The following is a 15,990-nucleotide window of genomic DNA, read 5'->3' as shown; positions in this document are numbered from 1 at the left end:
CTCTCAGAACGAGCTTCTTGGCCCTAACCGGGTCACTCAACTGAGACTGCTCTCCTCTGTGTCACGGAGGCTCTCTGCACTGCCAGAGCTGACACTCTCTCCTCTGTTCTCATCCTCCTACATCTATCCGCTGCCTTTGACACCGTGAACCATCAGATCATCCACTCCACCATCTCAGGGCCGGGCGTCTCAGGCTCTGCACACTCTTGGATTGCATCCTACCTTGCAGGCCACTCCTACCAGGTGACGTGGAGAGGATCTGTGTCTGCACCATGTACTCTCTCTCACTACTGTGTCCCACAGGCCTCGGTTCTAGGCCCTCTCCTCTCTATACACCGTCACACAGCTCCGTCATATCCTCACATGGTCTCTCCTATCATTGCTATTGAGCATAACACTCAACTACTTTTCTCCTTCCCCCCTTCTGACACCCAGGTGGCGACATGCTTTTCTGCGTGCCTGGCAGATATCTCAACCTCGACAAGACCGAACTGCCCGCTCAAAGATCTCTCCATCATAGTTGACAACTCCACAGTGTTGCCCTCCCAGAGTGCAAAGAACCTTGGCGTGACCCTGACAACCCTCTGTCTTTCTCTGCAAACATCAAAGCAGTGACCCGCTCCGGCAGGTTCATGCTCTACAACATCCGTAGAGTATGACCCTACCTCGCACAGGGCCTAATCCAGGCACCTGTCCTCTCCCGTCTGGACTACTGCAACTTGCTGTTTGCTGGGCTCCCGGCGTGTGCCATTTAACCCCTGCAACTTATCCAGAACGCTGCAGCCCGCCTGGTGTTCAACCTTCCCAAGTTCTCCCATGTCACCCTGCTCCTCCACACACTCCACTGGCTTCCAGTCGAAGCTCGCAACCACTACAAGATCATGGTGCTTACCTACAGAACAGCAAGAGGAACTGCCCCTCATCCCTCTGAAACCCTACCTCATCAAACAGTATCTTAAATAATCATCCACCTCACCTCGACCCCCTCACCCCAAAATAAAGTATTAAAATTAAACAGCACTTTTACTTGACCCCACCCCTTTCTAGCTCTCTACTGATAGCTACATTATTGAAGAAAAATGTCCTTTCTATGCCTGTGCTGTGATATGTGGTTGTCCCACCTAGCTATCTTAAGATGAATGCACTAACTGTTAGTCGCTCTGGATAACAGCGTCTACTGAATGACTAAAATGTAAGTACTTCCCTCTGGACAGTGGCCCTGACAGTAGCCTACATTTACAATCACCTGCATCAGGGTCCTGGTAAGTTGGTAACCCTTGACTCTGGCTCACATTTTGACTCAAAGCCACTGTGATGGCTCACTAATGTATGCCAAGAATCTTGAAGTTGATGTGTGTAAGCCTACTGAAAACAACACACAATGACGGCCTCCCAAGAGATTGACACAAAATAGTGCTTCATACAGACTCAAAGCAGGCATTGACAGAAATCACCAGTGATACATGTGTTTAGTGTCTATCTAACAATATTGCAATCAAATATGACTTGTTTGCCATTGTCATGTAATTATTTAATCAGTGTTCATAAATTCCAATGATATTGATCTGTCTGATACCCAGAGGTTGTAACCAGAGGTTGTAAAGTTCTGGTCTTAAATAAAACAGACAGAATTCCCAGCTCACAATTGATCAGATCCCAATTTATTTGCGAGAGCTCTCAAGTTTTCACAAATACCTTCCTTCTTATACCATCCTAAACTATGCACATACATACACACCAACATGGATTTTCTCATGAGTCTAACCACAGTTTATAACCCCTCAGCTGACAGTTCCAGGCTCCCCCAGACACCATAACTCTGGAGGGGCCCTCCCGGTCCTCTCTTATCTCTACATACATTCCTTTTTTCCTAGGTACATGCCATATAACCCCTTCCTAATGAACAAACATGATTTAATACTACAAGAAAGACAGGGTAGAATTCTTGCCAGTTATAGTGTAGTATACCTCATTTAGTCATTATTGATAAAAAAAAATCCCATAACAGCCATGTTCGCTTGTCAGCTGATTATTTTGTCAACATCAAGTTCGGCAAAAGCTAATCAGAATAACAAAACAGAATAACAATTTCCCTCCTTTGAATGTGGGTTTGTTCCAGTCTCATTAGACAGGGAACCATTATCCAAAAAATAGTCACAATCTGGATGGACTCTTGTGAATTTCTGCCTCCACAAAAACATACTTATTATTTTCACACATTTGATATATTTTCCCTATGAACATAAGCACACTTTTACTAACGTAAACTCGGTGCTTAATTTGTCAATTGCGCAACGTTGCAGCCCAAGAACGCATGAAAAGAAAAATCACTTATATAATAAATCATTGCATGCATTATCATCGCCTTTGCGTACTAGCATAGAGCAGTAGAGTATAGAGAGGCGATTTCAGAAGTTACACACATGGGGAAATGTTTAGTCGCCTATGGTCCGGGAAAATGGCCTTCATAAACGCATTTCATTCAATTCTACATGATTTTAGATGACTGGAGACTTTAGACGAATATTTTTTAATACCTCACAAATGATCGAAATGACAGGCTGTACTTTGACACTGACAAACTGAGAATCGTAAATCAATGACAACGACTTTGTCTTGAATCCATCAATAGCCCAGGCCTAGGTGAGTGGTGACACACACACACACACACACACACATATATATATTGTACAAAATACATTTGTCCTAAAAAAGCTTTCGTTTCACTGACTCACTCAACGATACGCAGCTCATTCACCCGCGATGGCCGATATGGCCGAAAGCTTACCTCTCTCTCCCTTGTTTTACTTTGTAAAACGCTCGTGCCAAAAGCTTACCTCTCTTGTTTTACTTTGTAAAACAATGCTGTTCGCTCAATATGTCTATTTGGAAGTTGATAACTTGCTAGCCTACAGACAGAATAGTCTTCTCTATTCATCAGGATCTGTGTTGTCCCGCGATTTGTATTTGCAATATCGTGAATAGCCTGTTTTGGCTGACAGCAGTAATTCTATAACTTTGGCAAAATGCATTTAAATGTATCAGGGGTTCTGTGATACCTCCAGCATCCTTCCCGCGGCTATGATTCTATAAGGAAATAAATGATTAAGTGCATAGCTGGAGAGAGGAGAGTTGCATGCTGATATCTATCAGAGCAGGGAAAGAGATTATAGAAAGTGACTCTCATTCTAGTTCTGAGGCGCACTTCTCTCATCACAGCAATGGCCACGCGTTGGTCTATTTGGGCTACAACGTTGCGCAAACCATCCGGCTCAAATTAAGCACTGCTTAAACTCAGTATAAAACATTGGTTAATAGGGCTTAATGGTTAGTTCATACATCAGTGAAAGCAAACAACAAAGCCACCTAGCCCTGTTGTTGTAGCTCCAGAGTTGACACACACTCCCACGTGCTGATGTGTGACTTGTTGACTATAAAGAGAAGAGTTGTAGATGTAACCCTACTCCATTTTTCATTTTGTTCTGTCAGTGGTGTAGGCAGACTTTGAGATGCAGTCTTGCAACATGGGTCTGTGTTGTTCCAGATAAGCCCACTAGGTGGCAACATCAATGCATTCCAAGTACAAGTGTAGTTCTACATTACAGTACTATGTCATTACATACTCTAACAAGAGTAAGGAACAAATGTCTTTCAGTTACCACATGGGTAGGTTAGGTGGGAATTTCATAGTATTGCTGTCACATACTCAGTTTTATTGGAGTGTTGGTGACCTACAGTAGGAGGCGAGGCAAGGATAGGGAGCCATTTATGAGTATTGGGACACAGCATTGGACACCTTAGGCTGCATTTAGACAGTCAGCCCAATTATGGTATTTTGACCAATCACATCAGATTTTTTCTCATCAGATCTTTATCAGAGCTGATCTAATTGGTTGATCTAATTGGTCAAAAGACCAATTAGATCAGCTCTGAAAAATATCTGATGAGAAAAGAGCTGATGAATACCAGTTAGTGGAAAAAATATTGGAATTGGCCAGGGATAATATAGGGTATGTGCATATTGATGGTCATTAGCATCCAAGGAAAGGAGGCCTCTCTTAAAAAGCCCACTCACTTTGAATGTATTTATCCCTCTTCTGTCTGAAAGAGCCCTAGCTTTTGTACTTGCATGCGGGCCCTGCTTGAGAAATTGTATGACCGGCGTGCTACTTGTCCATGTTTATTGAGTATGTTAACAACCTGGCAATATTCATCCAATGCCTTGTTTACAACTGGATTATTGTGTTATTACTAGGCTACATATTATCATCCCACCTAAGTGCACACTTTAATATTCTGTTCACACTCAACAGTTCACATTGCTTTCCAACTGGTGAGCTTCCCTCTGTGTATGTTGGAATACACTTTCACAGTCAGGCATTTATGAGGATTGCTAAAGCCCTTGGAAAAGTTGCAAAAGCCACTAAGCTTTTAATGTCATATCATATCAATTTCCTTGACCTTCAAAAAATAGGACCTCTGTTTATTATTCCCCTGTCAAGGCCCAGCCTCCATCCCCCTGCCCCGTGCTGACAAGAACAGAGCGTATTGCACTGCCCGCCTCATGACCGGGAGATAAACAAACCATACAGCAGCAGAGAGAGCAGACAGAGAAGGGAGGACGACTCGCTGCTTTTTAGCTGGAATTGTGAAGAGCGCTGCGATTAGCACGTTGTCTACCGTGTGACCCATTTCCATGCTGTTTCATGGCAATTTCTGTGCTACTCTTCTTTTCTGGAAAGATGACTCTGCAGAAGTTCTCATCAAACATGAGTGATTAGCATTCGTGGGTGGCCGTCTGCTGCCATAGGAGCAATGTGTTCCTGCAGATAAGCTCCCCCTCTGACTGCTCCTCTCCCCTGCTCCACACAGCCTCTCTGTGAAGCTCATGTGACAGGTGGGGGATGGCTAGTTTAAGTCTCCTGGCAGTGGTTGTGAGGGCTATATCAGGTGCTGGGACTTGAGCTATCTATCTCCACGGTGCAAGCTCTTACACACACACAGGCATACACACACACACACACACACTCATGAGGAGGGGATAAACAAAGAGTCCCTGGCCCTCTGTCTGTCTGTCGGTCTGTTTGTGTTTTACAGAGGTAGGCTGAGCACCTTCATCAGTGTCTGTGTCAGGGATTGTAAGCATATGGCAACACACACCGGTCTACCCAGGAATCAAAGCCGTAGCACATGCCCTCACTGGCTGGGGAGACAGTGACTGGAACTTCCCTGGCTGGAATCCTTAGTATGAGGGGAATGGGGTCAGTATATCGCACAAGTCAACAGTAAGGTGTGTGTGGCACTCAGCTAATGTGACCTGAAATCACTTGGCCACACAACGCTAAGCCGCTCCTTCCACTTCGTCCTGGAAACCTGCTAAGATGAGGCCTCGGTCCGTGTCAGGGTGCTCACGTTAACCCTGGAATGTCCTGACACGCTAAACCTGGAATGGAGGAAATGTGTGTGTCTGTGGTGGAGAGTAACTGATGACGATAATGTACCTACTGGGTGTGTTTTACATATCTATTCTTAATTGTTGATTGATATGCTACTACTGTGTTATATCACAAGTAACTGATGAGAATTTGTGAGATGTGTCAAACAGACATGAATAAACACCCTTTCCTATAACCACTATGCTATTACCCTTCCTTGACTAAATCTGCACACAACCCAACTACCAATTACTGAGTTCATCATCAGACAAAAATACTTGACTGATGAGGACACGGTTGTAAACCTATTTTATAAGACAGTGAAACCTCTTTCAGCTTATCTGTATTGCTTTTGTCTCTGTGATTTAATTTCCTATTGAAGAGATTAGGTAGGTATAGCCTAGATTTAGATGGTCAGCTGTCTTTGTCTTTGGCTTAATCCAGACTTCTTGATGAAGCCTATTTCTACAGTGCCAGGATGGCAGGCTGCCAGGCAATTTTAGTCTGTTGCAACTTGACGTTAAGATGGATTCATTCGTTTTGCTGTAGTCATTATCTCCATTTGTATCCTACCCACTATTTCAACAGTGCAACATTATATAATATTGCTAAAGATAATCACCACAGTCAACACCACAGATAAGTGGATAGCTCCTGTCCTGGGTGCAATTACCTCAGTAAAACAGTTATTATTATTAAGTTAATATACGTTTTGATGACTCTTGTCCTCTGTTATCGTAATAATTACCTTACAGTAGGCATACAGTATAGCACAATATACAGGATAGTAAATCCAACATTCTAAACCAAAAGCTGGCATCTAAAGCCTTGGCACATTGCCAGAATGCATTCATATCACACTTGGACCAAGATTCTTGTGACTCATTAGGCTACCTTGAAGAGTAAGTTTGCAAGTACTACTGTACAGTATGTTTAGGCTACTACACACCACAAACTAACAGCTTTCTAATTTCAAAGTAAACTTCATTAGCATGTTTTATTTTTTAGCAAATGTTAACTAAGAAAATATATACTGAACAAAAATATAAACGCAGCACGCAACAATTTCAAAGATTTTACTGAGTTACAGTTCATATGAGGAAATCGGCCAATTTAAATGAATTAATTAGACCCTAATCATGGATTTCACATGACTAGGAATACAGATATGCATCCGTTGGTCACAGATCTCTTAAAAGAAATGGGCCTCGCAATGGGCCTCAGGATCTCATCACAGCATTTCTGTGCATTCAAATTGACATTGATAAAATGCAATTGTGTTCGTTGTCCGTAACTTATGCCTGCCCATAACCCCGCCGCCACCATGGGGCACTCTGTTCACAACGTTGACGTTAGCAAACTGCTCTCCCACATGACGCCATACACATGGTCCGCGGTTGTGAGGCCGGTTGGACGTACTACCAAATTCTCTAAAACAATGTTGGAGGTGGCTTATGGTAGAGAAATGAAAATGTAATTATCTGGCAACAGCTTTGGTGGACATTCCTGCAGGCAGCATACCAATTGAACGCTCCCTAAAAACTTGAGACAACTGCACATTTCAGGGTGGCCTTTTATTGTCCCCAGCACAAGGTGCACCTGTGTAATGAGCATGCTGTTCAATCAGCTTGTTGATATGCCACACCTGTCAGGTGGTTAGATTATTTTAACAAAGGATAACTGCTCACGAACATGGATGTAAACACATTTGTGTACAAAATATGAGAAAGAAGCTTTTTGTGGAATGGAAAATAAACGTTTTGCGTGTATGGAAACGTTCTGGTATCTTTTATTTCAGCTCATGAAACATGGGACCGACACTTTACATGTTACGTTGATATTTTTGTTCAGTGTACATTCAAGGGAACTATATCTTCTCAACCTATAATAGTCTATGGTTGCAGGCAAAATACAGATCCGAAATGTGTTTTGGGGGGTGGAGCTCATTGAGCGTTTACTGTGCGCTCGAGCAGTCTACCCGTTGTTGATACAGCGTTAATCCACATTGGGAGCGGACAGTTTGAAGACGTGCGACCAGAGACACGGTTTGAGGAATACTAGCATTAATGTCATTTATTTTTCGTCTGTCTATGAGCAAGACCACGACCAAGTAAATTATATTTGGCGGATTTAAACAAGCACTTTTTACTAGGGAGAACTCGAACGACCTTCATTCAGGTTGAGGTGAAGAGACTTGTCCGCACACTTGTTGATTTTTTTTGTTTGTTTTGTTTTTGTATTATTAGCCAATAGTCTAATAGCCTATAGTTGAATTGAACATACAAATCGAATGTATAAGCCAAATATGTAGACACATTTTATATGTAGCCTATACTTATTTGTCTCATTTGGATTTTTGTAGCTTTTTGGCAGTTTTTTATTTTTCGAAATAATTCACATTCCCTGCAACCTATGATGTTCCCTTTTCCAGTTTATGTTTTTAAATAGCCTTCGTTCGGATTTGCAGAACCACTAGTTGGGACACAAGACCCACCTGTTGCATTTCGCGGCAAAACAGACATGTCACAGCTTGAGGTCGACATGGCCGGACTGGGTTTCTCCAAATTACCTGCTGGGTTCGACGCCAACTCCTGCTTCCCTGGCCGAATACCACCAAGGCGCAGGAGACACTCGGCAAACTCCAGGAGAAACTCGTACAGGTTGAGCAAAATAAATACCTTGGATTTGGAGCCTGAAGTTTACGATGATGCCCCTCTCTCAAAAACTCACTCCTGGTCTGCTGATGATATTTTAGCCGAAACGGCGGCAGAGGAGAAAAAGGTGGACTCATCAGTACCAGCCTCACCCGTCTCAAGCCCGGGAACGAGTACGTGCTCACCTCCTGGTACCCAAGCATCAGACCTCAAACCACCTCTTGATACATGGGACGCGCCACAGCCCAGCTCGCAAGCACAGGGCACAAGTTCAGATTCCGAGGAAGAAATCACTGACAAAAAGGTCATTTTATCTCGAGCTCCATTTGAAAGCAAACGGGAGCAAGAGGAAAAGGATGAAATTGAAACCAAAGCCGTGGCGACGTCACCTGATGGAAGGTTCCTCAAATTCAACATTGAAATTGGGAGAGGGTCGTTCAAGACGGTGTACAAAGGCCTGGATACGGAGACAACAGTAGAAGTGGCATGGTGTGAGCTACAGGTAAATAATTAATCTGCTATGTTTTGTGTACAGATGGGGAAAACTCAAAAGAACACACATCATTACCTTAAAATCTCTTTTGGGCCACCGCAAAAAATAGTTTACAAAGGCTTTGGCTCAGCCAAGCAAAGCAAAAATTCTCTCTAAATTGTGGAGTGGGTACCATGTGTGCTGTCTAGCTTAATTGGCTGGATGCTCTACTATATGCGACAATGACATCAAATGAAATCCCAAGTTCAAGAACATTGGTAAACTGAGACAGTAGAAAACATAAAAAGAAGGACAAATGAAAAAAATACATCTGCTAATTTCACTTCTTTATTGTCAGGGCAGGCTAATGTGTTTAGGCAGTTATCCATAGTTCTTTTATACAAGTGTTTAGGTGATAATTACAATTGCCCACACCTTCTTGACATTATCAGCCACTCAGATAAAATGCCATACATGACTTCATTTATAATCTCTGTGCTATTTTGGTTTAGGCCTATCGGTTTTTGTCTGCTGTTATTGAGAACCTGTGTGGACCTACTGAGTTTAAAGCTCTCAAAGTAATCATACAAATAGCCCTATAAAGGCCACTGCGTTTCCACCCATGGGTGTCTTACATACAGTGGGTTTTGATCAGAGGCGCTTGCTCTTGAAAATGCTTCGCTCCAGTGCATCGCTTCGCTCGAAATTTACATTGAAGTAGAGTAGAGCAAGAATGTTTCTACCACTCTGCTAGCAGAGTTCTCGCTGCTCACCTTCCCACAATCTCCTGCACAATTCTCTAAGTACCCTCGTTGAAAATTAATGGGGGCGGAACTTCTCCTGCTGAATTCATTGTTGGTGAAAACAGCAGGAGAAGTTCCACCCCATACGTTTTCAACGAGTACACACAGAGAAATGGGATTGTGGGAAGGAGAGCGGCGAGAACCTTGCTAGTCGTGCGGAAGAAAACGTTGAGTTGTGCTCTACTTTATGCAAATTTCAAGCGAAGCGAAGTGTTGGAGCGAAGCGTTGGAGCGCAGCGTTGTTAAGAGGAGGCGCTAACTCTGGTCAAAACCCAGGGCTAGGTGGTTACAATTTCGGAGGGCCCCCCCCCCCCAAAAAAAATGTTACTGGCAACAAATAAACAATCTATAACTCCTCGTCTGCATTGTATAATGTGTGAATATCTGTACTTCTCCAAACCGGCACCTATAACTCGGCTGTGATATAGAGAGTGGTAGGAAGCGCGGTTGCGAGCTGTCTACCACAGCGGAAAGTGTCTTTCAAACCACTTGATAGTTGATAATTGCAGACAGAATACCCACCATCATTTCATTGAAAGGATGTGGAAAAAACGTTAATTCAGTCAGTGTGTGCCCAGTGGGTAGGAAACAGTTGCCCCACTTAGTTTTCATATGCAGATCACCTGCAGCCAGACATAATGTGCACTACATTTGCCTGCACAAGGAAGCTGCCATCAGTTGAGGCTTCAGGAGTTGTGTAGTAAGGAAATGTTATGTCTGATAATCGAAAACAAACATTGTATGATTTTAGTTGCAATTTAAACAGTCATCCACAACTCAGTATCAACACTGATGTTGAAGCAATTGAAAAATTGAAAAATCAGTTATAGGCCTATTTTCAACTGGGAAGCATATTAATTATTATAAGTGTCTTTACTTACTTTAACCCCTTCATGAAGGGCATTGTGCTGTCACTGTTAATGCATATAAAGCCTATGACAAGGGGTGAGGTTGGAATGTTTTTCTATCATTGTTTTGCTGAATGCACACTAACAATTGACACAAGGGATTTTAGTCCAGACCAGATGGGGGGTGAGAATGGTCTAAATGATTGTAAAATGCTTGCATTGTCTTAATGATCGTTTCTCGCAAATTGTCACAATCCCCATGTCAAGTGGTATTCTAGCAGCTGTCCTATGACTAGGAAGTGTGGGCAATGGGGTAAAGTGGGAGGTTTGTGGGGGTACTTTACAAATTTTGACAAATACAGATGAAACACAGCAAAAATTAAAACAAAGTCTACCCTCAACAGAACAGACTTGGTTTGCTTCTATGAAATCCCCTCCTTGCGCCACTTTCCATGGCCATATACAATCTGTATCTCTTGGACTTTTTCTCTCTGTCTTATCTCTGTGCACTGATTGAACTTCATGCTGTATGTGCTCGTGTAAGAGTAACTCAGTGCATGATTTAGAGAAGATATCTGGTTTACCTATCCATGGCAAGGCTTGCTTGCATGTTAAAGCCTTCACTAATCAATCAAAACCTTTAGACACTCATTAAAATGACACAGTTAAAGAAGACTAGATATTGCTTGGGAGATCTTGTTCTCAAGAACACACACTCATACAGCTGTGTTTCCTTTTTCAAGATGTCAAGATGTCAGTGGGAATCAGACCCATATATTTTGCAGTACACGTCAAGTTCGTATACATTTTCAAACCCCCGAGCTGACAAGGTCTGTCGTTCTGCCCCTGAACAGGCAGTTAACCCACTGTTCCTAGGCCGTCATTGAAAATAAGAATTTGTTCTTAACTGACTTGCCTAGTTAAATAAAGGTAAAATATGTCAAATTTACATTGACGGCCTACCCCGGACGACACTGGGCCAATTGCGCACCACCCTATGGGACTCCCAATCACGGCCGGTTATGATACAGCCTGGAATTGAACCAGGGTCTGTAGTGATGCCTTAGACCACTGCACCACTCGTGAACCTTATTGAGTGACCTTTTACAATGGCCAAGGATTCCTAGATACCGTTTCCATGTACTTTAATGAGGAAAAGCCATTTTCATGCTGAGAGTACGATTACATTCTGTAATCTATCTATGTGTGACCTCATAGTGTGAAAGCTGAACCTTGTGGTGGTGCTTGGGACAGAGAGATAAGTGGTAGTGTGACACTCAGGGCCTGACTGTCATCTTGCCTGGCCATTTCTCTTTTCATTGAGAACCACTGGCACCAGCCAGCACTCAACCAGAGCTGCTTCTCACACTCAAATTTGAGCAATACTAGTTTAGAACAGATACACAGCAAGCAACTTGTTATTACATGTATTTGTAAAATTTGCAACACAGTCATTCATTCACAGAAATGCTTATTACTGAGACTGACTGCCTGGCCTCCCGTTTATCTTCTAACACCTGCCACTTGCCCAAGATCAAGATTACTCACACCAAAGTGACAATCATTAATTTTCAAGTTTCAAGTTTTTATTGTCACGTGCACAAGTACAGTAAAATGCCTTTCTTGCAAACGCAAAACTAATATCAGCATAGCTGTGCCCAGGAGTTCTACCACCCTAGAAGACAGATTTCATATATTTATGTTTCACTCAAAAATTATTATGGTAAAGCAATCAGTGTTCAGGACAGATCCACCATCTTGTAAAATGCCTTTAACTCATCTTAATCTCCCCCAATGTCCCTCAGCAGAGCCTCCGCTGACAGCTTGCAGAGAGTTGTTTATAGCAGCAGCAGACTCCCTGGCCAGGCAGCAGCCATTGTAACAGGAGCCACCCCCCAACCCTCCAGGGGGCAGCTGGGAAGCTGGAGGGAATAGTAGAGACCAGGAGGTGTCATTCTAAAACAAGCCACATGATACAGTACAGGGGAGTGAAAGACGGCAGAGACTGGTGTATCTTTATGAAACAGGTTTTGTGCACTGAAAGACAAAGTTGGTTGTGCTGCACTGACCTGTTGATTGTCGAAGTTTGTTGGCTACAGGGTTTCCAAGCAGGATGAGCAAGGTGCAGGGAGTCCGTGAACTCGGTTGAACAACCTCCTCAGAAATCAATCAAATTTCAATCAAATTCATTTTATAAAATCCTTTCTACATCAGCAGTTGTCACAAAGTGCTATACAGATACTCACCCTAAAACCCTAAAGAGCAAGCAATGCAGATGTAGGAGGAAAAACGCCCTAGAAAGGCAGGAACCTAGGAAGAAACCTAGAGGAACCAGGCTCCTAGGAGTGGCCAGTCCTCTTCTGTCTGTGTCAGGTGGAGATTATAAGAGCACATGGAAATTAAGGCCAGATTGTTCTTCAAGACGTTAAAATGTTCATAGATGACCACCAGGGTCAAATAATAACCACGGTCGTTATAGAAGGTGAAGCAGTTCAACACCTCAGGAGTAAATGTCAGTTGGCTTTTCATAGCTGAGCATTCAGAGGTCGAGACAACAGGTCCGAGAGAGAGAGTCAAAACAGCAGGGTCAGGACGAATTAGCACGTCTGGTGAAACCGGTCAGGGTTTGATAGTGGCAGCACAACCAGGTGGTTTGGGGACAGGGACAGGTAGTCCTGATGCATGGTCCTAGGGCTCATAGAGAGAGATCGAAGCTGCGAGAGAGTTCTTCTGACTCGTTGGCCTTAAACAAATCACACTGTGCATAATTACAAGGTCTCTCTCTCGCCCTCTCTTGGGAGTCCTGTAATGGCCCTTGAGTTCCTACCTCCAGAGTAACTAACTACATGAGTAAACCAGAACAACAACCTGCCCAGGCTATGTATTGTGTGTGTGTGTGTGTGTGGTGTGTGTGTGGTGTGTGTGTGGTGTGTGTGTGGTGTGTGTGTGGTGTGTGTGTGGTGTGTGTGTGTGTGTGTGTGTGTGTGGTGTCCTTCTTTATCTGTCCTATGTTTGTTGGTCTTTTCTGTTCTCCTTTGTTTGCTGTACACTTCACACACTGGGAAGTTCAAGGAGAAGCCCTGCACTGTGGAATGTCACCACAAGATTGATTGTAGCAACACCTGGGTTAGGATGGTGTTGTTGTTTTTTGGGGGAGATGAGGGGGTGAAGAACACGAGGCCTGCCATGAATATGTTCTATGTTGTTGTGATGCATTTGATTTGTCATAGCAGTTGTTTATGATTCCCAATGACATCTGTTATGTAAGTATTAAGGCAGCGCTGGCCTTTTGACCGAGGCTTTAGGTCAAGTGTTGACATAATGTCCCCTTATGAGGTATGATTACATACAAAATAGACCAATGCTTATTTAGGCAACACTGCCTAGAAATATAAAATCCGTATCTCTTCGATTTTTTTCCTTTCTTTGTCTTCTCTGTGCACTGATTGAACTTTATGCTGTCTGTTCCTATGTAAGAGTAACTCAGTGCATGATATAGAGAAGATATCTGGTTTACCTATCCATGGCAAGGCTTGCTTGCATGTTAAAGCCTTCACTAATCAATCAAAACCTTTAGACACTCATTAAAATGACACAGTTAAAGAAGACTAGATATTGCTTGGGAGATCTTGTTCTCAAGAACACACACTCATACAGCTGTGTTTCCTTTTTCAAAATGTCAAGATGTCAGTGGGAATCAGACCCATGGGGAGAGAGAAAGAGAGGCCGCTTATACAAAGTATGAGCTGAACTAACTGAACCCTCCCTTACCCCACCTCTAGAAGAAAACAAGGAGGGCTTTCAGGCCAGAACTGACATTAGCTGTAAAAGCATTTGCAATACTAAACATGAGACTAAGATTTACAAACCCCAGACTGAGGCCAGGAGTCCATTGAATTGTCTCTCAGTCCCTTCGTCACTTGAAGCGTATTCCTGTGCCACACTAAGTGACAAGAGACTTGGTGACTAGTCTGGAACTTCCCTGGCTGGTAGCCCCTAATAATAAGCATCCTTTACCCCTATATATTTCCCAAACAAAGATTTATTTCCCCTCCCGTGGTGTTACTGTTCTCCAGGGGACACATTCTTCTGCTGCTCCAGCTGGACCCTTTTTTCCCCTCCCGTGGTGTTACTGTTCTCCAGGGGACACATTCTTCTGCTGCTCCAGCTGGACCCTTTTTTCCCCTCCCGTGGTGTTACTGTTCTCCAGGGGACACATTCTTCTGCTGCTCCAGCTGGACCCTTTTTTCCCCTCCCGTGGTGTTACTGTTCTCCAGGGGACACATTCTTCTGCTGCTCCAGCTGGACCCTTTTTTCCCCTCCCGTGGTGTTACTGTTCTCCAGGGGACACATTCTTCTGCTGCTCCAGCTGGACCCTTTTTTCCCCTCCCGTGGTGTTACTGTTCTCTAGGGGACACATTCTTCTGCTGCTCCAGCTGGAACCTTTTTTCCCCGTCAGCCTTTTCCACTTCAGAATGTCGCTCTTACCGCCTGTGAAGTGATTGAGCTAATCCGACTTGCCCTCTTCATTTATTTTACCCACAATACCCAGTTTAATTAGCCCTGATAAATTGCTGGCGGTCTCTACAAGGGCTACCATGGTGACGGTGGTCTGCTCTCACCCCCCACCTATCCCTAAACGTGTGTAAGTGAGACAAACACTGCCGTACTCATGGGCCTTCAGCCGCAGCTAATGAGACTGCCCAAGGCTATCGGTAGTGATGCCACCGTGGCCACTGCTGACTACGTGGCTCTGATCAAGGATAACACCGACTGGCTGGCTGAGTGACTCAGCCTCTCAGCAGGCTTGCCCCCACACCCCCTGTCCATTCATTACCATGCAGTTTAGGGCTCATAATGTTTCATTGCCTTCACTGAGTGTGAAGGAAAACGGAGGGGAGCACTGCACACACTCAAGCAGCACTACATCCGTTTGGCTCTGGTTCATAAGCCGTGCTAACGGTGAAAAAAAGCAAACACCATTTAATTAAAACTGGCTATATTTAGGGGTCAACTGGTTTAATGGGAGTGCTGGCCAATATGTCCAGAGGACTTGAATGGAGCCTGCTAGCAGGAAAGCCAATCATCTCTCCTTCACCTGGGGCAGATTCAGTTTGCACAATGTTACATAAAACTGTTGCCATGGAGGTAGAAATTGATTATAAATGCAGATAACTTCTATGATATCTATCATGCAGTGCTCTTAGTACTGAATATAGTCCTCATTCATCTGACTGCTTGATTGGTCGGGGCTGGGTTAGGGGTGGGAGGTGGGGCAAAGGAGGTGGGAACTAGCTTTATCTTTATGTGATGTCTGTGTTTTATGTACGTGTTGATGACAGTCCCCCCCTTACACAAGACATTCTCTGTTACGTTTTGGAAAATGGGGCTTGGACGCCAGTTCTCATGGGGAACGATAAAGGACACTGATCCTGTCCGATCGAACTCATCCAACACATCTCATAAATACAGTGCCTTCGGAAAGTATTCAGACCCCTTGACTTTTTCCACATTTTATTTCGCTACAGCCTTATTCTAAAATTGTTTTTTTTCCTCAGCAATCTACACACAATACCTCATAACAAAGTGAAAACAGGTTTTTAGAAATTTTTGCCAATTGATTCAATATAAAAACCAGAAATTACATTATTTACATAAGTATTCAGAGCCTTTGCTATGAGACTCAAAATTGATCTCAAGTGCATCCTGTTTCCATTGATCATCCTTGAGATGTTTCTACAACTTGATTGGAGTCCATCTGTGGTAAATTCAATTGAT

The 15,990-nt window shown here is 43.5% G+C and overlaps 1 protein-coding gene across 2 annotated transcripts in view; it reads left to right on the top strand.

Annotated features, from left to right (window-relative positions):
* The first annotated feature begins 2,578 nt into the window (after nt 1–2,578).
* LOC139421291 (serine/threonine-protein kinase WNK4-like) overlaps nt 2,579–15,990 on the top strand; it is a 90,437-nt gene continuing 77,025 nt past the window's right edge. Inside the window, exon 1 of one of the 2 annotated variants that reach the window (XM_071172026.1) lies at nt 2,579–2,643. Coding sequence is in view for 1 of the 2 variants with exons in the window: in XM_071172024.1 (XP_071028125.1) it covers nt 7,956–8,591 (636 nt within the window). In the remaining variant the exon portion in view is untranslated. Of the gene's footprint in view, nt 2,644–7,419; nt 8,592–15,990 lie in introns of those variants that run through there. The other variant, XM_071172024.1, reaches the window with a different exon arrangement.

This window comes from Oncorhynchus clarkii, chromosome 12, assembly GCF_045791955.1.
Source record: "Oncorhynchus clarkii lewisi isolate Uvic-CL-2024 chromosome 12, UVic_Ocla_1.0, whole genome shotgun sequence".
Classification (NCBI taxonomy): domain Eukaryota; kingdom Metazoa; phylum Chordata; class Actinopteri; order Salmoniformes; family Salmonidae; genus Oncorhynchus; species Oncorhynchus clarkii.
This window is presented reverse-complemented; position numbering and strand designations above follow the sequence as displayed.